The 26984-nt window shown below is 39.2% G+C and overlaps 1 protein-coding gene across 2 annotated transcripts in view; it reads left to right on the forward strand.

Moving 5' to 3' along the window:
* Window positions 1-26984, forward strand: part of pak4 (p21 protein (Cdc42/Rac)-activated kinase 4) — a 58471-nt gene that overhangs the window by 11566 nt on the left and 19921 nt on the right. The window contains exons 1-4 of one of the 2 annotated variants that reach the window (XM_030066482.1): window positions 3840-4174; window positions 19894-20130; window positions 22415-22635; window positions 25064-25271. In XM_030066482.1, the coding sequence (XP_029922342.1) occupies window positions 19930-20130; window positions 22415-22635; window positions 25064-25271 (630 nt within the window). In that variant the 5' untranslated portion in view covers window positions 3840-4174; window positions 19894-19929. Of the gene's footprint in view, window positions 1-3839; window positions 4175-19893; window positions 20131-22414; window positions 22636-25063; window positions 25272-26984 lie in introns of those variants that run through there. The other variant, XM_030066481.1, reaches the window with a different exon arrangement.

The following is a 26984-nucleotide window of genomic DNA, read 5'->3' on the forward strand; positions in this document are numbered from 1 at the left end:
CAATTTTACATTATTAGCAAAAAATGCCTAATGACTCTAAATGACAGTGACAAATAGATGCATGATGGCATCTTCTTTTGTTGACTGATCATGCATGTGTTTTTGTGCAGTGGTTGCTTCAGATGTAACATTACAGAGTTTGATACATTTGCATTTGAAGCTGTTTAGTTAACTGTAGTTTTCTACTGCCGACAACTGAGCAGCTTATGTTTTACTCATGGAGGAGACAAATCTCTTGTAGCTTATGAAGAGACGACTGTGTTTTTCATTCATTTTCCCTTCCCAGATTGGTTGGGATGTCTACCTGTGTTAATTGACAGCTGGAGGTAATTTTCCCTCTTACTGTGTTACCAGTTTGGACGCCTCTTAACTTCAGTAATGATGGGGGAGTATGATGTGACGTATGACTGTCACCATTTAATGATGGTGCAGCTGAGGGCCCCGTCAGACGATGAATCACAGGCTAGCTAGCATTCTGTGACGTTTCATGACACTGACTAAAATATATATGCATGACCTGTCCCTTCTCTTCCTCACCTCCCTAACCATAAGTAAGAGATCAGAGCAGGGAGGAAAGGCGTGGCTCTAAAGCAACAACACATCCCATTCAGGAAGAGTGCTGTTTTGCCCAGCAGTCACAGTGGCTGGCAGATTGCAGAATTTACCGTCCACTTTCAGTATTTTACTAACCAAGTAGATTTTTAGGATAGACATCACTCCACAAGAGGGTTGGCTACCTACCAGCCAAAATGTCTGTTGGATTTAGACAAATATGCCAGCCACAGCTCAAATGTAGAAGCATTTGGCCTGAGGCCAGTAATAGTTTTCCACCTAGACTGCATTTATGCTAGTCTTACTTCCAGTGAAAAGTGTTTGAAAAAATCAATGTTTGTGCAGAAAGGCCCAGGGACGTGGACTTTCCAACACTCACTCTCTCTGATTCTGTAATTTTTGCTTGTTTCTGCCATCATTATCTTCTCTTACACGGATTACATCCGGAAACTTGCTGTCCATTGGCCACATTGGCTCATTCCCCTCAAAATTAAACTGATTGGTTATATTTTTATCAGTCAGCTCGAATAGAGAATGATTTTAAAAGTGGCAAGAAGAGCGGTCAGTCTTACCACCCACAGCCACAATACACCAGCGACATTTCACCTCTCTCTGGAGGTAATTGCCCCTTGTTTTTGCAATTAGCATGCAGAATCACGACGTTGGATAACAGACTGCTTTGATCAGGCTAGCTGCACACCTTAATTTACATTTTGTAAACTCAATTGCATAAAAAGGTCATGATTACAGTTAAATGTAGGGTTTTAAGTTTGAAATTCAGTTTCAGAGGCTTTAAAAATGAAGTGGTTTCTTGGTGCACTGTTTTTATGTTTAGTAAAATGGCAGTGCTAGACATATACTCCAACCGATCTACAGTATTTTTAGTCTTCATGTTCATTTCAAATGTAACTTTGTACTATTGACAAAGTGTGTTGTCCTGTTTTGATACATTCTTCTGTCATACAGCATGTCAGGTTGTTCATCTGCAAATTATTTTAATGTTTTCGCTGCTGACTTGAAATCATTGTTGATATTTTAGATGTAAGCTGACAGCTTACATCTTAATCTTTCCTGAACTTGCAGGGCAGGTTTGGGCGAGTGAGTTCAGAGCAGGTAGAAATCTCAAAGTCCTGTGTGTCGTCAGTCTAGATAACGTGTGTGTGTATGTGTGAGAAAGTGTGTGGAAGCTAGCTGGTAAGTTTTGCTCAGTCCTCTCTCTCGCTCTCTCTTTTTTATCGTTGACCTTTCCACATTCCACAACCTGCTCCTGGAAGTCGGCCCCGATTGGCCGCAACACTGCGTGCTTTGTTTGAACTGAGCCTAAGGATTGGCTGGTTTGTGTTTTCCTGGCTCTGATGCACCAAGTGGACCTGTTCCTGCTGTATTTTTACTCTGAGAGGAATATCAACGGGCCTTTTCCTTATTGAGTTTGACACCTTATTGTCTGCTTGCAAGATAAGAAAATGGAAGGAAGTAACTGGACAAACAAGCACTTTATTGTACTACAAAGACACTGAGCCCATGTGTTAACTCATAATGATGTTTCTGATTTAAGTGTGAAGAGAATTTTGAAGACAATATATTCCACAAAGTATTCCACAAAGCAAGTTACAGACATAGCTTCTTTGTTGTTTGTAGTGTTAAATCATTGGGTGGTATGACAACTAGACATCCACGAGAGCCAGTATTCTAGATATAATTTGATAAAATGTAATATACAAAGCTGTTGCAAGTGTAGATGTGTGTGTAATCACTTTGAGTTGTTTGACTACCTGTGTAAGTCTGCTTCCTGGAATTTCCCTCTGAATTCAGGGTTGCGCTTAAGTTCCTTGTTTTTATTTGTTGATGATGGATGCGCTATGCAAGTTTTTTACAAGTTAGACTGACAATGCTCCCAGCCCGACAAGAAACAAAGTGAGACACAGTCAGAAAATCAGTTCAAATGTTTTTTGGTAAATAAAAAACAACAGAAGTTGTGCTGTTGTGATTAAAACTGCAGTGCTGAGGCAGCTTATTTTACACACGGTTTCTTGTGTTTATAATAATGTGTTTTGTTGTTTCCTGATTGAACCTAGCCTTACCACAGCTCTCTTTCTTCTGCCTCCTTCATAATCTCTATGATGATGGATCAGTTCATAATAGCAGACAGACATGGTATTTCACAATAGTGCGTCTTAATCAGACTGTTATAAATAGCATTAATTTCAACACTGCACTCAGCTGTTACAAAGTGAAACAGGATCATGTGATTCCGGCTTGTTATGTTCTACTTCTTTTAATTTATTATTTTTTATATTCAAAGCTGCACAAGCTAACTAAGCCTAAATTACAAGAAGAGTGACATGTTGTCTAACTGAGGGCTCCCATAGATTCCAGCCAGCAGGACGCAACCACAGCACCTACATTGGAAAAATAAAACACCTGTATCACTTAGATTTACATGGGATGAAGAAATACAGTGCTACACCTTGTTGCCAACTGGGTCACATTGAAAGTTGTGATGTGTGACGGTCGATGGGTTTTCTTTTAACATGAAGTAACCACTAAAAATATGTGGTTCTCCAGGAAGTAAAAGTAATATGGTTGTCATATAAAAAACATAGTACAAATGCATCTTGTTAGATATGTTTATGTTATGATAGAAATCAGGTAATGCTATTATTTTCCATTGCATTGTGACCTCAAACTTAAATTGTTGGGCTTTTTTGCTTGCCATTATGAGTAGAGCAAAATATAACTTGTTAACTGACATTACAAGCAAACCAGCATCAGAAAGAGCCAGTGCCTGAGACACAATTCATCACAGGTAACAAAACATTCCTGTGATACTGGAGTAATTATGTATGAAGTCCCAGGTCCTAGGAATTGGCATTTCAAAGTTATTCACCTGGAAGTAAAAGTAATAGCGTTTTCATATAAAAATAAAGAAAAGTAAAAAAAAAAAAAAAAATGGACTTATCTCATGAGTTGTGGGAGTAGTTAACGTTTTTTACTATTATTATTATTATTATTATTATTATTATTATTATTATTATTATTATTTCTGTGATACTGGAATAATCAAGCGTGACAAGTTGTAGATTAAAAGGAGAAAAGGATACGTTGTTTTTATCAAAGTGCCAAAACTTTGAAGTTACAGTAAGTGAGCAGGTAAAGGATTCAGTATCTCGTTAAAAGACACATTGACCACACACACACACACACACACACACACACACACGAACACACACACATGACACAGGGACCCCCCTTTTCACTCTCTCTCTCTCGCTCGCTCGCTCTCCTCTCTCCGTCACTCCCTGTTTCCCGGTGACGTCATGATACTGGGCCGCATTTTGCTGAAACCATAGGAATGCGACGGACTTTATATCACAACCCAGCAGCCGCAACACTTAATCTGACGGTATTATTCATTCCCAGGTCTTCGCCGTCAACTTCGAGCATCCATTTGGGCTGTTCAGGACACGCAGCGACGCCTCCAACGGTTTTATTGAGTTTAATTTCGTCGCGGAAATAACTTTTGTTGGCTGGAGTCTCTGTTTGCCTCGTCGAGAGCTGTGTCGCTTCCCCGTGTCCGACATGACATCAGGTGGATTGTTGTATCGCTGTACCTGTGATTAACGTGAGTATCCACGAAAATTAAAGTGGTTTGTATGCATCTATGTAGATGTCCGGCGTTGTGTCCCAGTAGTTTTACAGTGTTAAGTGAGACTTAGAGGCTGATACAACTTCTAACAGGCTGTGTTGAGCTGCTCGGACCGAGAGAAAATTAATCTGGTCCGACAACAAAACTCGCTGTGTTGCTCAAATCTCCCACAGCAAAGGATTAACTGTCAGTCAAAAAAAAAAAAAACATAATAACTTTATTGTATGCGAGCAAAGACAAAGGCTCGTGTGTGAAGGGGAGGGGGGGCAAAAGGGGGGATTTCTGTTTCACATAGACAGTCCTCTGTACTGGGAGCGTCTGGTTTAATTCCCCAGTTGCCCGACTTTTGCCACTCAAACCTGTTACTGACAGTAATGATATTTGTGACCATAGAGACAGCTGTTGGACTTCCATTCAGGCTGCTGTCCGAATCATCAGTCTGTGCACAAGTGTTAGTGACACATGGGTGGAAGAGGAGGGCAGCAGATATGATAGTGACTCACTGCCACCCTGTGCTTTTGTGTCAAAATGGTACAGGAAGTTAAACTAGGGCTGCACCATATGGGCAAAAAATCATGTTGCGATTAATTTGACAAATGTTGCTATAATATTTTCGTTTTTAATAGGAGTGTTCGTTTTGCACTATTATCTCTCTCTCTCTCTCTCTCTCTCTCTCTCTCTCTCTTTCTATATATATATATATATATACACATATATATACACACACACACACACACACACACACACACACACACACACACACACACAAATTGTAGCTCCCACAAGTCGGATAATGCACTTATCTATGTTGTGACTTTTGAGATGATTTCAATTAATTGTGCAGCGCAATTGGTTAAAGTTACGACTGCTGATTCAGTGTAGGCTATTTTTACTGCTAAGAATAGAAAAGTGTGTTCTGGAATTGTTAAAACAAAATTGATTTTGCAGTGGTCTAGGTCCCTGGTGTGATTATTAGTCCACATGGTGGTGAAACACCCTCATTAGTTGCTCTGTGCTCCCCTGAAGAGCCAACCTCATCGCACTTTGACAAATGAATGTAATTACATGGGGGGAAAAAAACAGGTACCAGAACTTGTTGCTTTTTGAATTGGCCTAATCAACTTTGTGTTTGTTTATGTGCTAAAAATGTCATTTTAGGATCTCTTCAGGCATTTGTAGGTGATGGACGTGGGATGCACAGTCTTTGATTTATCCTGTGAGTGATAGTAGGCGTATGCAGTTGTGTGTCATGGGAACTTTAGGAAGTGTAACAAGCAGTTCCCTATCTTAACTCCCTCATTTACAGTAATAGTTGACAGATGTAGGCTCTCTCAGTGTAATGTTAACGCTGAGGTTGCCACACACGCATGCACACAAAGCGTTGTGAACAGGCTGATGTAGGTACAGCAGTCAGTAGCTCCAAGGTCACTCAATGTGTGTGTTTGCACAGCACTTTATAAATCTTAGAAAGGCTGGGAGAGAGGTCCTGCTGGCTCTGTTTGTGTGTGTGTGTGTGTGTGTGTGTGTGTGTGTGTGTGTGTGTGTGTGTGTGTGTGTGTGTGTGTGTGTGTGTGTGTGTGTGTGTGAGTGAGAGAGAGAGAGAGAGGGGGCATGTGTTTACAGTAGTGGGAGAACAAGCTATTAATTATCACCCCTGATTCAGCAGTGGCCAGTTCATGTCAGAGCAACATAACAACAGCAGTAACCTAAATTCTGCCATCTCCTTGCTGGTGTCTCCCATCATGCTTCTGTGTTTTCAGTCTCAAGTACCAGCTAATGCTTGTTTTATTTGTCTTGGGGTACACCACCTTCAGGGACCACTTGCATTAAAAATGATGAGTCTAAATTAAAACCAGTGTGGGAAATTGCTATAAGCCAAATGCTGTTTTTTCCCCAGCTGTGGCTGATATTCCTACCATCCTTTTTGGTAGGCTGCCATCCATTACCTAGTGGTCCTTCTCTATTCTACAGATGTAGTCAGGATTTATTGCTTATTTTGTCTTGTAGACAAAAATGTGACTTTCTTGCCCAGATTAAAACCATGATTTCCTTATAAATATTAGTTGTTGCCTCAATATGCCATCTGACAGGGAGATCCAGTAATGGCCTTCAGTCCAGAGTTTTAGAAACACTTTGCTAAAGGACTGTCTGCTACAGCACATTGATGGATTGTAGTGAAGAGATTTAGGACTGTCTCTGACCCAGGATCAGATTCCTCTGTCACTCTGCTCTTTCTCACTACATGTCTATTTGGTGATGTTTTCTCATGGAGCACACATGCTAGTGGAAAATAAGGAAAATAGAAAAGACATTAGCTCTTTGAAACCTAAGCAAAGTCACTTGATTTTTTATTTTTATTTTTTTGAACATGGGGAAAAGGTGAATAAATGGTAATTATAATTATAATGATGGTATTAACATCCTCAAGAAAATTAAAATAAAAAGAGTGAATTTTGTTCAGTGGACGAAATTATAACTTTCATAATAAAAGCTGCAGGCTGCAGGATTTCAAAAGGTTAAGCACAAGTTGTGCAGTTGATTTAAAATTCACATCTTTGCTTTGCATTTCCATTTATGCATGTTCTCCTCTTTCATGTTTTTAGGTAGTATGAATTTGTGCTGCTCACATACTTATGTAGTAGTACTGCAGCAGCTCTGTCAGCAAGAAAAACTGATACTTGGCCAGCCACTAAATGCAGCCTGCAGGCCTGTGACCTCTGACCTGTAGGTGTCAGGCAGCTGACCAGACACTGGGGATACATTACAAGGATCTGTCTGACCCCCTGCCTAATTTCTGCTTTATTTTTCTCTGACTCCTAATGTTTCTCTCTCCCAGTTGAGTCCTCTCTTGTAGTTGGATAAGATTGTCTGAGAAGAGGCAGATGCCTTCGGCTGAATCACATTACGGTCTGTCTCACTGCCTAATGACTGTTGGTCTTTGTGAAGTGAATCATGGTGGATCTCAAATGCCAGCCCTATCTGTGATTTTGGCCCACACTGATACTGAAAACAAATTCTGAATACCAAAATATCAATGTTGTCCTTTTTCTGAGTATTAGTGGTAGGAACTGTGTTACGGGAGTGTTGCTTTTTCCTCCTTTGTTTTCAGTACTTGAAAGATGAGATGCTAATGCTCAGGATTTGCAGGATTTGAATGTGATGAAGGATTTGTCCTGATTTGTCCCCTCAATTGTAGGTCACAGCACCAGAATGAATTTAGGAAGCTGTGAACATCCCTGCCCAAAACATGGATTAAAAAAATGTAAACAATTTTCATTTGGAGAATGCGGTCAGTGGTGTGAATTCATTTTTTGCCTTCTTTCCTTGTTCTGATTGCACTGTTATTTCATCATTGATTTAAAAAAATATTATTTTAGTAAGGAAATTTTTTTGGTCAAGTGGTGGAGCAGATATCCTCGTCCAGTGCAGGCCTAGCTCTTTTTATCTTCTCTTACTGTCATGTATCGGTTCAAGATGTAAGGTTGAGGTAATATCTTAGGTCCATCACCCTTGTTGAATGTTTGGCTGGTAAGGTCAGATCTTCTAAGCTGTCTCTTACATGAATCATCCAGTCTTGTGAAGATTTATTTTGGCTTTTTGAAGTCTGTTTACATTGGCCTTTCAACCCGCTGAGTGTTGTTCATGTTTTGTTGGAAAGATAGTTATGCAAGGTATGCCTCACAGATGCCACAGACAGAAAGCCATCAGATCGGAGGGAAGTGATGTCTGAGGCTGATGAGGTGTTTCCCAGGTAATGGCTTCACCTGTCACTCTCTCAGGCCATCCCAAATTTGTTGATACAGAGGGCCAAGGAAGCTGCAGGACAGAAATTGTGAATGGACAGTTTTTACTTTGAAATGAAACTAGTAGGTGGTCATTTCCTACATCCCAGTGCCTGGTTGCATAAAACATCCTGAGAAAATATTTGCCTCAGAAGTTTGCTTAAGAAGATGATTTGCACAAATTCAACCTAAGTCATGTGGTAAGGAATTAGATGCGTGGAAATGGAGGGAATGTAATCATGCTTCAGGCTACAACTCCTTAACAGTCGACAAAATGCTCAACAACAATGAAACGACACTTAAGTATGAATTTAGGAAACTTTATCACAGAAAAGCATTATCAGCATAACAAAACAGTATTTATGTTTTGTATAGTGTTTATTCATGCTTTTTGCTTTTCCAAACGAAAGGTCTAATACAGAAGAGATAACTACAAACAAACAGAAAAGTGGAGTCTGAACAATCAGTCAAAATATTATTGAAACTGCATTATGGCTGCAGGAACTGCAGTTTTTTGATAATGGTAAACTGCATGACAAAACATTGTAAGTAAAGTATGGTGTTGCAGAGACGTCTTGCCCACAAATTGTAGCCTACTTTCTGGTACATGATCCATGCAGAAATGATACTAAATTATTTTAAAAGCTATAAGAAAATTATAATGCAAAAATGATCATTCCTACTAAAACTGAATGGAATCACAATATCTGTAGAATCAATAGCATTATGATTTTTTTAAACCACAATATTCAGCCTGTTAAAAAAAAAAAAAAAAAAAAAAAAAGCAGCATTTTGGACAATTTTGATAGAGTTTGACCACTAACCAGCCCTGGTAGTGTCAGAAGTAGGTCTGTGGTGGAGTAATGTCACTGCTGGAGAAATGTTTCACCGTCAGCGCACAAATTTGTAACTAATCTTATGTTGAAGAATAACCCGACCCAACAAAATGTCTGTGAGTCTCTCTGGTGAAATAGCCAATGTTTGACCAGTAACAAGCAACTTTATTTAACAGTAGACTACCAGATGCATTGTATGTTTAGTTGGTACAAAACAGTCTCTGTAGCACTGTTTCCAATAGATCAGTCCATTTATTCTAGTTGGTAATTGACCCCAAGTCTTGTGAACACCCAAGGGACCAGTGTGTTTTGTGTTGCTGTATGCTAATGTGTCAGGAAAGTGTTTTTGTGACAGACTGTGTCTTTTCTGCTCTGGACCACCCATGTACTTCTCCTTAGATTATTTCAAAATCAGTCTTTAGTGTTTTCAGGACAGAACAGATTATTGTATTTCAAAGCTTTGATTCAAGAACTATCCATTTTCAGAGAGAAACATCAAAAAGTAAAAGTAATTTCCCTTTGAAAAATATTAGCATCTCATTGGAAAAAGCTTGAAATTGTTTAATAACTTCAGTGTTTTTCCCATCAATGACAGCAACACATTTTTACAAGTAAATGTCAGTGTTTTTATTTATTTTTTTCCCTGAACAGCACATTGTTTTGTTTAGGATCCCGGCAAGTAAACCAACCCTGATACTGGACACATTGAAGACAATATAGGCTAAGTCCTACTTAAAATTCAAGAAAATGACCCCAAAATTTATCATCCAACCTGGATAGGGATTACCACATCCAAGGGACTGGCACTACTCCCAAACAGGGTGGGAAATTGTTACCAAACACCAGCCAAATGCTAGGTTGTCTAGCTTACCAGACACTTTGGCACTTAACCAGCCAGAACTTGGAAGTCCAACTGTGTTTACCCCAAAATGTGGCTGTTGCTGCTGTTGAAATTAATTCGGTAGTTGCAGTGTCTGGTGAATTTTATGATGTTCAAAGGCCACTGTTGCATGTTGGCAAAAATAGTATCACTCCCAAGTTTCCTGGCACACTGTTTGAGAAAGCGTCTGTGTCAGTGTAGCCTTGCTGTGACTGACCGCATCTTTCTGACTCCTCCCGGACCACCCATGTGCTTGAATCAGGCCAGGACAGTAGCCTCGTCCAGAGCTCATCAGCCTGGCTCTGTCCTGCTCACAGGACAGGCTTTCTCACTGCTCACCCAGGCATACACAGCCGGCAGCGGAGGAATGTGACGAGAGAGCGAGAGAGAGAGAAAGAGGGAAAGAGAGAGAGAGGGAGGGAGGGCAGCCATAACTGTGAGCTGGAGTGTTTGTTGTGTTCAGGGAGGGATCTGCTTGTTTTGCTGTGCAAGAGGAGGGGCCCTTTATAACTTCTGGTTCACTCTGTGTTTCTGTGTGTGTGTGTGTGTGTGTGTGTGTGTGTGTGTGTGTGTGTGTGTGTGTGTGTGTGTGTGTGTGTGTGTGTCTGAACACTGTTTGAGTAGGTGGCAGGGTGCAGCAGTGCAGCTCTCTCACTGTTAGGATGTTTTAATGGGCCCTCTTGTTGTTTACAGAGAACTAGGAGGAGAGGGACGTTTTATGTGTGGTTTTATCTTTGTAACTGCAACAATAATATGGAATCACTGCTTTTGCCAAAATGCTGTTAAAGGCAGAAACAAGTGGAAAGTGTCGCAATAGAATGTGTTTATTTTCAGTGGTGGAGGAGTGTGTTCACACGTCCTGTAAAAATTAATTATTAAACATTTAAAAAGTGTAAAAACGGAATGTGACGATTCAATAAATCCACGCTTTTGTTTATATTGCGTTTTTTGAGTCACGATTTGGGTTTCAGTTTGGTTTGTTTTGTACATCAGGGAGAAAAAACACTAGGCTATCATTTGTTATCTTATTTGTAAAAATAACTTTTATTCCATTCAGAGATTTGGGATAACAATTCGAAATCAACGGATGATCTTGGAAAAGCAAAAGTCTACTTAGACTAAAACCAAAGTAAAAATGCTTTCAGTATATTCATGAATTCAGCAGCTCAGTGTGTGGTCAGACAGATTGTGGATTAAATGGTTCATTTTTTTCGGCTTCACACCCCTCATTTAAAGGTATGGAATACAATGAAAGGTTTATTTGAGTGCTGAAACAATTTGTTAATTAATTGATGAGTCAATTGTCAAAACATTTAATGGATTTTCATTTTGATAATTGTCATAATGTCATTTTTCAAGTAAAAATCCTAAGCATTTGGTGATTCAAGCTTAATAATGCTTAGATTTGGTTATTTTTCCTCATTTATATCATTATAAAATTAATGCTGTCTTGATAATGGTCAGACTGAGTAAACATTACTTTGGGCTCTGCTAACATCTGCTGACCAGGTGTTGTTGTCTTTGACACTTTATAGACGAAATGACTTAATCAGGTCATTAAAAATATATATTTTTATAGATCAATGAAAATAATAATTAGCTGCATCCTTAATTTAGGCATTAAACACAGTTTCTGAGGTTTTAAAATGTATCTAGTGAGAATTCTCAAATTGCACTGACTGACATATTTATGGTTTTATTTTTAGGCTGGAATTGGTTGACTGGTATTAAAATGTGTTAAACTGTTAAATTTATCTTGCAGAAACCTGTTGTCATCCTGTGTAGAGAGGGGAAGTTCAAATTTAATTCAAATCTGTCAGTATAAAACAATCAGAATCAAAAATATGTTATTGATCCCTGAGGGGAAAGTGGGTGAGAAACATGGTACGAGCCACCAAGACAGCCCTTCAGTGCCTTTATGTTGATGCTGTGGTGAAAATCCTGATAGAAGAGGTCAAGTAAAAAATAAAAACTAAGGCTGGAATTCATAGCTAGCCTGTTGCTGTCTCTTTTTTTTGTTGTTGTTGGTAGAATGGGGGTTATGCCGTTTTCTCCCTGTTTACTAATTCTCCCTGTTTACTAATTTTATTGACAGTTTGTATGAAGATAAACTTGTCTTGTGGTCAGACTAGACAGACACTTGTCGCTCTTACCCACCTGTGTGACGCTCTTCCCTGCTCCATCCAAGCGCTTCCTGTTTTGTGGCAGTTGGTGGCACCCGATTGGCTGTGCTCCTGGTGTTGTCTGTGCTCCTGGTGTTGTCTTGTCTGTGCTCCTGGTGTTGTCTTGGTTAAGGGGGCGGGACCACATGCCCTCTGCAGCTGTCAGTCACTCAGCCTGTGTGTCTGCCTGCAGCTCACCTGTTCCTCTTCTGTTCCACCTGTAACAGATGACTGCTGCTGTTAGCTGGGCTTTATTTGTGTGTACAGCGGCCAGCAGTGACAGAGATGATAGAAAACTGAGATGTTTTATCTGCAGAGAAAGGTAGCGGTCAGTGTGGTGGTGTGACCTTTATTGATTTGTCCACCAAAGACAGATCTGGGTGTTAATTTCAGACGGTGACTGTGCATTTTTCTCCACTAAGTCACTCACTATATCCAGTAGGACTGAACAATATATTGTTATCATATCGTTATTTAGATATGAACATGAGTGATATTAATATTTCAAAAGGCATCAATATGAACAATATCACATTTAGGGTTAGGGTGAGCCAAAAAAAATATTTTGTGAAGCAACTGCATTTTCTACATCCAGCTGGTATTATTATGCTGTTTTCTGGAGAATGCTTCAACAGCATTTTAAGGGTAACGGCAGTTAAAATTGAGCATTGTGTCGAAGCAGAGGTTGCACCAAAATGTTTGATCTAATTTTTTTTTTTTTTTTTTTTTTTTTTTTTTTAAATTGATTTCAATGCACCCTAAGAAAGTGATTGGTCTGTTGTGATCAATAAAGTACTTTGTGAAGTGACTGCATTTTCTATGTCGATTTAGTATTATGCTGTTTTTGAAGAACAATTAATTGTCACTGTTGCTACAATTACCTTACAATTTCAAATAAGTGAACCCACAGTCATATCATATTGTATTGCTATCAAAATATTTGACAGAAATATCAATATCAAGGTATAAAATTTTATCCATTGTGCAACCCTACTATCCAGTGTACTTGAAACAGCTGTAGTGAACAACCATTGCACCAGGCAGTCAGGTTAACCTGTTTTAAAGGACTCTACTTTCACTGACAGAGCAGTTCATGTTTTTACCACAAATAGTTAGCCATGTGCATACCATTCAGTCAAAGCAGCTCTCTCTCATGCCAAACGCTCTAAGGTCAGAGCTTTTGTCTATTTGCTTTGTGAGGTTTGGCCTCTGAGACTTGAACTTTATCATTTTGTTGGCTCTTGACCGTTTCAATATAGTCTTGTTTTTCACCAGCGGCCCTTCGGCTTCATCTTGAAATACAGCAAAAAAGAAAAAAAAAAAAATTTTTTGATTTAAAACCCACACTCCTTGATTTATGTCTACAGTACTGAGTACGAGTGTGAGATGCACAGTGTCTTTCTCAATCTCCTTTTGACAGTTTCTGCACACTGAGTTACTGCCTGTTGCAGCTTCTTGTGTTTTCAGTAAGACAGTTTTACTCAGGCCGTAAACAAAAGTCTCTTACAGTTCCCATGCTGCCAATAGTTGTGCTAATCACTGGCCACACATACATGTTGATTTATCTACCAATACTGTGTGTAGTCATTAATGAAAATCCCCACAGCCACTTCCTCCAATCTTCATTAATTTCCTGATTAAATAAATCAGCAGCAGCTCTCTGAGGCCCAGAGTTAGAATGCACTGATTGATAATATTGCTCTCCTCATCTGAACCCGGTGATTTATATGCTCTGCTCTCTGTTGTCTCCCAACTCTTAATGGCTGGAAAAAATTATTTAGGCGCTGCGTGGTAACCATGTTGTTATGAGATCCTCACACAACCATCAGGCCTTCCCCAATAAACCGCAGGCCCCCATAACCAATCAGAAAATACATTTTAACGATGTCTCAGTTTTCACAATTTTATGGTTAAGTTTTTTTTTTTTTTTCTTCAATTTTCTGGTTTCTTTTGTTTTGTACTTTCCTAATGTTCTGGGATTTTTTTGCTTATTTCCTCATTGCATAATTTGCAATGAGCAAATTAACAAGAAAAAGATGAAAATCAGCAAGAAATTAGTAAAAAGTTAAAAGAAAATTACCTGAAAATTCGCCCCCAAAATTGTAAAAATGACAAGAAAACAATCAGAAAATCAGTAATATATTTGTGAGAAATTATAAGAAAATTATCAATTCGCCAAAACAGTTGCCAGAAATTATTTTAAAACACTCCAAAAAAAAAAAAATACTGTAACTATATGTATAGTTATTAGAATTAGACATTTAAAGCTATATTACAAGTAATAAAAATGAAAATTACCAGAAAGTCATCAACAGATTTCCTAAAAACTGAAAAAAGAACTAAAGTGAATTTTATTCAAAGGGTGCAATAAAACCAGGCTATTTTATTAAAAGGGTGTAATAAAACTAGGCTGTCCATCTTTTGTATATTCATTGATCTACTCATGTTTTTTTTTTTTTTTTTTTTGCCCAGGGCCCCAGAATGTCTAGGGCTGGATATTCAATTTAGTTATTGTTTACAGTGCTTTGTTTTTTAAGGGAAATAACAGAACATTTATGTGAACGTGGGCCAGACTTGACTGGTGTTCTGTGTTGATGCACATGCAGTCGTGGATCATCATGTGACTTTTCTTTCCCCATTAATAAATACAGGAGTTAACGTCATCACTTTCATGTAGAATGACTCAAGTCATAAATGGTATTTCAGATAAAATGAAAATAATTTTGTTCCCCAAATCATGAGAAATAATAGTGATCACTTCTTTTCAGTCGAAAAAAGTAGAGCCTTAGTTTACTATCATTCTGAGAATCATTCAGTAAAATACATGGTGATTTATCCTTCCTTCCGTGTCCTCATTTTACTCTGTGTCTGTGCAAAACAATTCATCTATTCAGCGCGTAATTCAGCCCAATGGTAAACATACCAGGCCTGAGAGTATGAACTGTGCTGCTGTTGTTATTTTTTTCCATCCTGTCCTCTTTAGTGTCACTGGTCCAATGCACCGCTGGGCTGTTTTGTCCTTCTTTTGTTCTCCCTCTCTCTCTCTTTTTTTTTAGATTGTTTTTTCAGCATTTTGCTTTATTTGATAGTGACAGATGAGAGATACAGGAAAGACAGGGGAAGGAGATAGGATGACATGTTGCAAAGGACCTTGCTCAGATTTGAACCCAGGCTGCTGCGCTAAGGACTTGACCAGGGCAACCCAGTTTGACCTTTACTATAGCTGGAACTCTGCTGGTGCTGTAACGATTAGTCGGTTAGTTTGACAGAAAATTGATTATGGTTTCACAAAGATCCTTAGATTTACTTCCTTTTCTTCATTCATTTCATCATACAGTTAAGTATTTTTTGGGTGCTTGTTAGGCTTGGTCTGATATTAGATGTTATCAAATATTGCGATATTTGCTGTCATTTGCGATTATTTTTCACAATCAAATATTTAACAGCTGTTACGGCATCTTCAGACTTTTATTTTGAAAGAAAATGCACACAATGTCATTGTGGCAGCTTGATGTAGGCTTGCATGCAGCGCTTTAATATACAGAGATGAAGGAGTTAATTTCAAAGAAGAGCGCTGGCTCACCAATGTGGTAGTATTTTGGCGCCTAAAGTTGGAGAAAATGGCGACCCAAAAGATTTAAATGAAGCCACATGTCATCTTTGCCGCAAGCAGGTGATAACTGAGCACGGCAACACTGACCGTCACCCAGCACAGTTTGCTTGACTTGACTCTGTATCAGCTGGGAAGGGAGCGGCCACCACCAGCTGACAGTTATCGGTGTATTTGCCATATCAGCAAAATATTAAAGAAACAGTGCAAGGTGGAATGAACACACCACTGCTGTGACCTGCTGTCTCACCAGAGGTATGATGCTGTGCCACACAGTGGGAAAAAGTTCATTTAGAGAAATGATTGAAACTTTGGATCAGTTCAATGTGCTGAGCCAAAAATATTTCATCAAGCCGGCGATCCCCAACATGTATGATGAAGTTAGAGTGGAGGTAAGATGCTTGGTCAGTGATGCAGAACTCGAACTACAGATATGTGATCCAGTGTTGACATGACACCATACGTTATTTCACCTCAGTGGACTTTGCAGTCTAAGTGCAGATTCTATTTGAATATAATAGTTCCTATTTTTCTATTTAAGTTTTGCACTAAGTGTTTACAAGTAAAGAAGTGAACAGCATAGCAACCTATCAGTACGTAATTTATTCATAGGCTAAGGCCACTGCACATTAAAATAAATAAATAAATACATAAATAAATAAATTGATTTGAAAGTGTGGGTAATGTTCCTAGAAAAAAACTGAGATTGTAAAGTTGCAAATTTACAAGAAAAAAAAAATCCGAAAACTAATGTTTCCTCTACTCTGGGATTTAGTAAATCCTGCTGATTTTAGCCCAGAATCACAATATTCTCATCAGCATCTGGCTGTTATTTGTGCCAGTTCAGAAGAAAACAATATTGTGATTCTGGGCTAAAATCAGTAGGATTTCCTTGTCACTAAATCCCATTACATTCACATTCCATAGTAGAATTTGATGAGGTCATCGGCTGCAGGTCTGATACATGGCCAGCAGCAGCGCCTGCAGAGTGAGTCTGAAATTGTGACTTTAATCTTGGAAATTCTGAGTTTTTATTCTCAGTGTATTACCCTTAGGCCCCCAGCTCCTTAATATTTTTTCCTCTGCCATGTGTCTGCAGCATTTCTCTAAAAATAAAGTTCTGTACATTTACTGTACTTTACACGCAACTTGATGCCGGTTGCCTTGTAAAGGCTGTGGTTGTTGAGAGGTTCATTTTTGTGTCAGTGTCCAGGCCGTGTTGTTGACTGTGAGCTTCAGTTTTCTCTGCGTGTCGTTGGGCGGGTCCCACTACACTTCAAACACTCCCGCTGTTAGAGACTTTATTAATGCTGCTGCTCGGCGAGCTCAGCAACATGACTCATACCGGCCCTCTGAATCCGACCGGGATGCTCTCTCTCTCTTCACATACTCACCCCTCCCTCTGTCTTCCTGCTGCTTCTTCCCATCCCTGCACCTTTTACCTCCTTATTCTCATTTTTGATGTGTGAGCACCAACTTCATTTTGCGTTTTTATTAATTTTCTGTATTAGAAGAGCAGGAAGGTGAGGGAGCTTCAGCATGACTGGGACCAGCCTGGGTCCATACCAGCCGGCCTGTGTTTCACCACAGGGAGTGTCTCTTTTGATAGCCACTCACAGAGCAACAGGGCTCTGTGTGTGTGTGTGTGCTTGTGTGTGCGTGCGTGTGTGTGCGTGCGTGTGTGTGTTAACATTCCAGTACATGAATGGCTATGATGAGTTCTGCAGCTGAGATTCTAACAAAACCAATTTAGGCTATGGTCCAATCAGTATAACCCCAACTGTGAACCATACAATGAATATATCAGGGTTCCCACAGTTTCATGGAAGTGAAACAGTCTTTTCTAGACAGGTAAAATCAGAAAATTGAATACATTTTTTTGACAAGTAATGCAATATAGTAGAATTTCATTGTGAAAATCAGCCTAAATTAAAAAAAAAAAAAAAAAAAAAAAAAAAAAATCATCAAATGTAATGCTTATTTTCTTTGTGTTTACATTACATTCACAAACCTGAAAATAAGATTTTGAGTGCAGAATGTATTTGGTGTACAAACAGATTAAAACAGAATAATCAACTTTAATAAGACTCCTGAATCTGAAGTGTGTTTACAGTGTTCATCAAGGCAAAAAAATGACATGTTAACCTCATAAAGGTCATAGAAATTAAACATTTTAGTTACTGAATATCATTGAACCCTTACATATGTCTCATAGATCCCTTAATACAAATTATGGAAATCTAGGATTTCAGAAAGCTTTTTATGTTGGGACGTTTTGGTTGGCAAACTTTCTAGCCTCAGCTGAAGTTTGAAATATAAACCTGTAAGAATTTATTTTGTGGTATCCGCCACCTCATACTCAGGATTAGGATTACTTCTCATGTTGACAAATTACGGTCACAATTAATGAAGTTTGGTACTCCTATTGGTGTTGAAAAAATAGCAAATATTGGAGAGTGGTTTATCCTTTTTTCTCAAAACCTGCACTGCGTCTCAGTCACTCAATGTTGACAGTTTCCATGGACAAGACTACGGCCATGAAGCTATACACAAAAGGAAATGTCGCCGTATCTGAAAGCAGAAAGCTTTGATGTTGGGCCATTACATGGTCAGCGGGCCGCTGTGGTGCAGTGAGCAGTCTGTCTGATGCTATGCTCCCTCTGTCATTAGGAAACACTTGAGCAGGTTTCTTATCTTCAGTAATGGGACAGTAGCAGCGAACCTGTTGTTCCTGAGCCTGCCGGTGACCTTCAGCTAAAGGTCACAACTGGTCTAATGCCACCAGGCCGCTGAATGCTCAGTGGACTGAAATAAACCAGTTGGATTGTGGCTCTTAGGTTATCTGCCTTAGTACACTGAACTAAGCAACAGTGGTGGAAAGATTACTTCAAATTACTATCCCAGCAGAAGTACTGTTCCTCTGCTGGTATTTGACTGCAGTAGAAGTAGAAGTACTGTTCCTCTGCTGGTATTTGACTGCAGAAGAAGTAGAAGTAGTGCAGTAAAAATCTCCTACAGTAAAAGTCCAAAGTGTCTCATTTCAAATGTCCTGGCAGTAAAAGTGACTGAGCTCCTTTTTCCAAACAGTAACTGTGTTAGCTGGGATCTTTTCCATGCAGTTAGAAAAGGAGGAGAGAACACGCTGCACACTACATGCTTTTAAAGGGGCATTACGCTCAACTGGTAGTGAGGACCCTGTAGACTCAACTGACACATGTGGAATAAGGGCATAATATAATCATTGGGTCTACATGGTTCTCATTTTCTCACTGATATTTCCCCCCTTTTTTCCACACAAATTCCACTATTTTTGCCAGCTCACTCACATACATACACACATACATACATACAAAGAAAGAGAAATTCAAATAGTGTAAACGTTGTAACATGTTCTAAATCTTTTGTCACTCTGAAAAGCACTTAATGACTAACCTGTTTTGTGAAAACTGAGGAATCAGTACATTTGACGAGGCTGAACTTAACTTGATAAGGCATCAAAACAAATCCACGAATCGCCCAGTAATCAGCAGATCTATTTATCACAGGAGCAGGACAGCAAGCATAAAAGGAGGTTTCTGAAGCAACACTTAATTTGGCTTCTGAATCCTGTATTGTGAGTTATGTCTCAGTATTTTGCAAGTAAGTCTCGGGATTTATTTGAACCTGCACCAGTTTGTCTGGTATTAAAATTAAGCTGTCAGTAACACAAAAGTCCACTGATTGGCTTTCAAGTAGTTTAGAATTTGAAACAATCATTCATTGTATTTTCTTAGACAGTAAACCTCCACCCAACTGCTGTTCCAACCAGTTTTAATTGTTTGGTTATTTTTAAATACTGTTTGACAGTGGCCTGTTGCTTACTTGATGTGATAAGTTTTTTTATGTGGCTGGGTATCTTTCAGTTAATATATAAGGGTTTTCCTTGTTTTTTCATGGATGCTGCAATTTGGGATGTTATTTAAAGCTTTATTATTATTTATTAAAAGCTATTAGGGCTGTAGTCTGTTAGTCGACTGGTCGATTTATTGGTTGATACGTTCTTGGTCGACCAAAATCTGATTGGTCGATTATTTGCCGTGTTAATTTTATCAGGAGTAAAGCACTAAGTGCTAATGGGGGTGTTGTCAGAACACCCTAATTTAAATGTCACAGTTGTGTTTTGAGACATAGCATCATATGAAATTGCCAAAAATGACAAATATACTCCGCTTTTAAATACAATATTTAAGTATTTTGTGCAGTTAGTCATATAATGCGGGTAGTTTCAGTGTCTCAATTCAGTGTGTCAAATGCTACTGAAATGTTGTGCATTATGGAAACTTGTTACTGCCCCGCTCTCGGTATGTCACCTTACTTTGTCCCCTCTGTGTTTCCTTCTAACCTTCCTCTCTCTCTCCTTCTCCTCCTCCTCCCCCCTCCCTGCAGGTCTGATGCTCGGCTGCAGCCACCACAGCCGCTGTCATGTTCACCAAGAAGAAGAAGTCTCGTATCCAGATCTCGGCTCCGTCTAACTTTGAGCACCGCGTGCACACTGACTTCGACGAGCAGGAGCAGAAATTCGTGGGGTTGCCGCGGCAATGGCAGTCGCTCATCGAGGACACAGCCAAGAGGCCCAAGCCCTTCATCGACGCCACTGTCATCACCACCGTAGAACCACGCAAGGTCAGGGGGCAGGGCAAGGATGGCCATTTTACAGGTCCTATGAAAGTTAATGAAAGATTATGCAGCAGTGTTTGACACCTTAGCTGTGGCTGGAGGGCCGAGGGTCACTGGTCCTGAATTGATTATCCTTACCTGCTGTAACAGAAGCAGCCAGTCCAATGTCCAGTAATGGTTAACGGTGGAATATTCCAGTCTTTATACACTCAGGCACTCATGTTAAGTGTCTGAGTATCTGGGAGTTTAACACATCTCTAATAATATTTAAGTGCCCATTTACGGTGGATAGACATGGTAACACATGTCTGTTTAGAATTTGATGTTTTAATTTCATTTTCATAACTGAGAGCGAATAACTGACAGAGAAAACAAAAGTAATACACAACTTTCAAAGACTGGTTTAGAGCATATTTATTCATTTATTCATTTATTTATTCAACCATTATGTAACCAAGAAAGGCTCACTGAGATTAAAAATGTTTTTTATAGAAACAGCCTGGCCAAGACAGGCAGCTGCACAGGTAATATCATATAACAAGTTACAACAGAAATAGGAAATAAATTACAGAATCATAAAATAGCAAAAGTATTGATCAGCTATCATCACAAGACATCAACATCATAGATTATATTCTGTACATGGACCGTGTGTGTGTGTGTGTGTGTGTGTGTGTGTGTGGTAGAATGGCAGGGCGAGGTGGCAGCCTTACACATACGAGGGGAAGCATTAATACTGTAAAGACCACCAAAGAGTCATAGTAATGGTAACAGTAATCTGTTTCTGTTTTTGTTTTTTAAATCCAAAAACTATTTTAGAATGCTTTAGAATGTGTTTGTAAATGCTTGACGTGTTTAAAAAGTTTAATGTCACTGTCTTGGCTGCTGCTAGATTGAGAAACCTTTTTGAAAAGAGCTTCAACCAAAGACACAAATTGTGACATTTGATTCAGGTTTTAGGGGCTAACATATCCACAGAGCCAAATTAAAGAGCCAAAATCCATGTCGGACAGTCAATAAGAGACATCTCTTCTCTGTACATGGCGGTAATCAATTCATCACCATATGGTAAAAATAATGTTAACATTGATATTAACTATAAATTTTAGCCACAATTTTTCACACGGTTCCCATGATCGGCTTCTTGCATACAGATAAACAAAAAAAGAGTTTTTATTTCATGCACTTCTGCCATAGAGTGATATATAGAAGCACTGCTGTTACAAGTTATTTGTATTAATATTCTATCTGCTGACATTTACTAGTATGCCAAGTACTACTGTAACTGTATTCTGTCCATTCATAGCCATAACCATGACTGTGCTTTAGGACTGGTCAGATTAGTGTCGGTAGTTGTACTATTTGTAATAATGTAATAATAGAAGAAGCAACAGGCATTGTCACACAGACCCAGGTCAGGAAAAAAATTCCCAAAACAAACATGTTGCAGTTTCTCTTGATGAGGATGTTTTTCCTTTGACTGGTGCGTGTCTCTGTATTCAGATTTAGATGATTTACTGTATTTTAAGAAACAATTTGGATGTGTAAGACCAAACAGTAAATATGACTGTTTCTTTTGCCAAATAATGATTGTTAACAAAAATGTGCGCCATAGCAAACAGTGGGTGTGTTGAATGCATAAGTTGAATATTTATTTCATATTCAGGTTGTTTTGTAGAACACTGTAAACAGACTGCTGTGGATCTACGAGTAGGGTCAGACCAGGGCACATCCTCTCTCTCTCTTTTTTTTTTTTTTTAGATTGTTTATCCAGGAAGACTTGACAGTGACTGGTTTCATTCAAACTAAGTGTGCTTATTTTTCTTTCATTTCTAGATGAGTGGTCTCAGTAAATGAATACAGACAAACACTGATAACAGGGAAAGACACTAACTTTCTGGTGAACTGATCACAGTGGCTATTAAAGGAACTCAGGAATTCAGTTTTTCCTGTACCATTTATACATATAGTGTAAGATCAATGGTCTTTAGTGAAGGCAGTATTTACATTTGACTTTTAGTTTCCTTATTTATATTTAAACTGCTTTTCAAAAAAAAAAAAAAAAAAGAAATCCACTTTTGCTGATGGTTTCAGGCCAAGTCCAGTAAAACACAGCACAACTGTTTGAGGTCTTTCTTGGCTCCCCTCGCTGAAGACTTGCTGAAATTCTTCCAGTCAAGCCAGTTTGCAGCATTTCGACTGGAAAGCTTCCAGTCAGCAGGTCACATTATGTGTTTGTGTATGTGTGACAGTCACACTGACTGTGGTTTTGTTTTCACTTTATCCTCAGACCATCGTACGTGGCAGCAAGCTGGGGGTGGACGGCTCTCTGACATGGCTGCTGGATGAGTTTGACACCATGTCTGTGACGCGCTCAAACTCCCTCCGACGAGGCAGCCCTCCAATCCAGCCTCGCCGGGATTCAGGATCCTCAGGAGGAGGAGGAGGAGGAGGGCAGGAAAATGGAGACCCTCACCACAGACACTACGCACACTCCGACAGACCAGACAGGTACGGCAACAAAGTTAATTTGTAATTTCAGGAACATGTTAAGTATTGACCTTGTACTTGAGTACCATTGCTGCCGGTTGTTTTAGGGAATACTTCAATATTTGGGGCAAATCTCCCTTTTCCAACGTACCCAGACTGAGACAAGATGTTCGATACCATTTTCACTTCTGTACATCCAATGGTTCAGCTCCTATGCGTAGCATTTCCTTTTAGCTTAGCATGAAGACGGGGTACGCAGATCGATAGATAGATAGCTTTTATTGTCCCAAAGGGAAATTTGTTTTCACAAACTGTCACAAAACCAACACTAAACAACACACAATGCACAAATAAACAACATTACCAGACACCAAACAACATATGAATACACACAAAGCACAAACACCACCAGACATTGAACAACCAAAACGCTCAGGAGGGCTGCGATACACAGAAGAATAAATGTGCCCCGGGGTTTACATTTCCACCATCTAACTTATTTTGTTTAGTTACCTCCATTTCTTTATTTTGATGAGTTAATATACATAAATAGTAATTGTTAATTAGTAGTAATTTAAATAAACAGAAAAAATCACGGCATTATTTCAGAAATTACCATAGACACCAGCCATGGATGCAGCTCCTCTTCAGGCGTCAATTTTGATACAAATCTTCCTGTAATCTTTCAGATAATGGTTGTAGAGAAACATAGGGAAGGTGTGAATCAGCTTCTCGTCTGCTTCTATTTGCCAAGTGGTATTGATGAGGAAACTAAAGTGCAGTGTTCAGGAAATAAGTAGTGCAGAAATCTGATTCGCAGTTGCCAGGATACTTGTTGTTGACGGGATGTTGCCGTGGCCGTTTTTTCTTAGACGACAGGCTTGTTGACCGTAAACACATAAGCTGAGTTTCCTTGGTAGCTCAGCTCTGCTGGAACTGAATGGACTTACAGTGACTTGTTGCCTGTAACGTTCGCAGTGTGAAAGCAGAGTCTGACGGCCTGTAAGCGGCTGGCATGTGCACACATGTAGATTCCCAGTCACTCTGTGCATTTTTAGGTCATTGATAAACCAAATATGACCATCTGCCTCGGGGTGACAAATTAACTTTTTGGTCACCTGCCAGAGCTTTGTATGAATACTCAGATTTTAACAACCACTGACGTTTTTTTATATACAATTTTTGCTGTAATTTTCAATAATTGAATATAAACAGGAGTTATATACAATATTTTTAATGCTGCAGCACATGAATTGTGTAATTGATACCATAAAAATATAAGTAACTCTTATCAAGTATTAATACAACTCTGGGAAATAAATGAAAGTAATAGGGGGAAATCCCATTTATTGCCAAAAATTTCCCACTTATCTGTTCTCATGATAATCCTGCAGGCAACCACCCATCATCTCCCATTTCATCGGCCCAACATTTTTGGAGTTACTTAGACTTTTTGTAGTCCTTTAAGTTTCATGTTTTTCGCTTCCCTTGAATTTGTCTGCTCCTTCTCAGAGGCACAAGTACAACAGGTTGGAAAGCTCATCTTGTCATTCAGCGAATCAATGAGTCATAATTTTGCTGGTTTCATCAATGTTTATGCCAGCCACATTGTATACCTTAAACCTCTAATTTGATGAGCTCACAAGAGGAGAAATGAAACTGATACTGTCAAAAAAACAAAACCGTAAAGTGTTGTTTGGATTCAGTGATTCAACATGCCAGACTTCTTCTGTTTTTGTTAAATTGGCATAGCTGTAGCTTAGCTGACAAAGATACTGCTAAGCCAGTGCTCCTGTGGTTGAGTGCCCAATCATAATTAGAGGTTATACAGGATGCACAGAGGGTTGTTGTAGAACTTTGTTTTTAGTATAATTTTATGGAAATTGCCACTGTGCCTGGTGGGTAAAGCAAATTTACCTGCTTGAAGGGCTGTGTACCGAATTTAGATACTTTTATAGCTCCAACCAAATTGTTTTGATGCTATCAAATATCAAAAAATGCCTTGCTCCCTAAATTTGGTACCTAATGACCTTATAAGAGTAAATCTCATAAGTGTCAGTGAGCCATTAAGCATTCAGCACCAAGATCTAATAAAGTGATTGATTGTCTAATGTTACACATCGTGGATGCATGCAGGAAAAACACTAGGAAAATTATCATTCAGGAGCTGGTATTGAAGTCAGGGAATGGTTATTGGTAATGGTACCAGTATCTAAAAAATTTTTTAACGATACCCAGCTCTACCGGCTTGATGCTTATATTTACCTAAATTTGGTGCATGACAGCTGCTAGTTTGCCACTGTGAACTGCCATTGGTGTTTATGCCAGCCTGTAATGCTAGTTATAACAAAGGTAGCTGTATCCTCCGTTAGAAACTGTGAGATGGAAAGTAGTTTTATAAGGCACAGGGAAAGTGTCCTTACTAACCTCATCACTCTGCTTTCCCCAGAGACCGGCCTAGACCGGACCATCAGGGCGGAGGTGACCCCCGCCAGGGTCAGCGTGCACTCCGTCCTCCACACAGGGATGACGGCGTCCAAGGTCGCCCTCACCAGCAGCCGCGGGGCCAAGAGCCTAGCAGGGCCCACCGGGACAGGCCAGGCTCTGGTCCTCCCCCTCCCCCCCACAGAGACAGAGAGCCTCGAGACCAACACCAGGTAGGGAGGGAAACCTCCACAGGGACACTCATTAGTCTTTCACAAATCTTGTTCATAGCACTGGCACAGCTTAATTACATTAGGCTGGCTCATACATAATATCAATTCCTTGTTATTAGACCAGATATTCATCAGGATTTTGGTTATGGCAAAATTGAGAAATAACTTTAATGTTACATTTTCCTGGTCGTAAAGTCTGCATTAGGGCTGAATGATATATCATTAGGCCAGACAAAAAAAAATCTGGGTTCCGGTTCCCAACCGAGTGTCCCATTTAACCCCCGAGTCAGGTTATTTTATTGGCCTCTGTGTAAAAATAAAATTAAAAAAATAAAATAAAGGCACTATGGGACCTAGTGTGGCCTTGTTGGCATTGGTCAAAAGTTAAGCAGGGCTTTTATTTTGATCTGTGTTGCACTCGTCTTATTTGCGATGTTCTCGCATAACTTCGGAAAATAATTTCATGGAATCACACGCCACTGACAGCACTGGCTGGAAAGAATGGACTTCCGCACGGTGTGTGTGATTTGACCTCGCAAACCATAGGCGAAAATAATCTGACTACAAGAGAAAACCTTTGCAGATGTAGTGAAAGAGGTGAAACAGTGCCATTGTAGATTTGCAAGTGCAGCAGGCAAACATGAAAGGGGGATCCGTGGATGGACATGGCGTTGGACATCCTCTCCACCCCCACCGTGGAGCTTGGCTCTATGGCAGTGGGCGTGATGGGTGTATTCGACTTCAGGTACCTAGTGCTGCGATGCGAGACAGAGACACCTCCCTCTGCTAGTAATAACGCTGCTCCGTCCGTTAAAAAGGTAGTAACTTAGGCAAATATTGAATTAATTATATTTAAAAAGCAACCCATGCATCGTTTCCGAAAATAAAAAAGAATAAAATAAAATAAATCCCCCCTACCCATCCTTAAAATGCTAAATAAAATGCTAAATAAAATAAAATACATTCCCTACTTATTCATGCCCTTAAATGACAAGGAACCGGAACCCATGGTATTTTTTTGTTTGGCCTTGTCATATTGTTATCTAGATATGAACACACAAGATATTAATATCTTATAAGGCAACAATATATACAATATCAAATTTAGGGTTAGGGTTAGCCTAAGACACTGATTGGTCTGTTCTGATCAATAAAATACTTTGTAAAGTAACTCCATTTTCTACATCCATTTGGTATTGTTTTGATGCTTTTTGAAGAATGCTTCATTTTTACTGTTGCTACATGTAAAATTTCAAAGACATGTGAAGTCATCATATATTGTGTCGCTATCGAGATATTTGGCAGAAATATTGAGCTTTGAAATTTTGTCCATATCATGCTGCATGTCTGCATTTCAATATAAAGTGATACAATTCTCTGAACTAATTATAGTCTCCTCTGACTGAAGTTGTCTTAACCTGATTATCATATCCACATTTCTAATTATTGTTACACATTTCTGATTACTAATGACCAATATTAATTTCCTAAAATTAGTAATGAGTAAATATCTTTAAATGCTCATTTAATGCTCATCTTTAGAATTTGGTAAAATTCTAATAAAATTATCGCTACTCAGCTCTTTGGTCTAATATATTGCGATATTTATCAGTGTTGCCCAACCCTGGTTGCTGCCCAACCCTGGTTGCTGACAAGGCACAGTGGTACAGAATTGATGTCAAGTCCCGAAACCACCAGCTATTGGAGTTCTTG

Source organism: Myripristis murdjan, chromosome 13 (assembly GCF_902150065.1).
Source record: "Myripristis murdjan chromosome 13, fMyrMur1.1, whole genome shotgun sequence".
Classification (NCBI taxonomy): domain Eukaryota; kingdom Metazoa; phylum Chordata; class Actinopteri; order Holocentriformes; family Holocentridae; genus Myripristis; species Myripristis murdjan.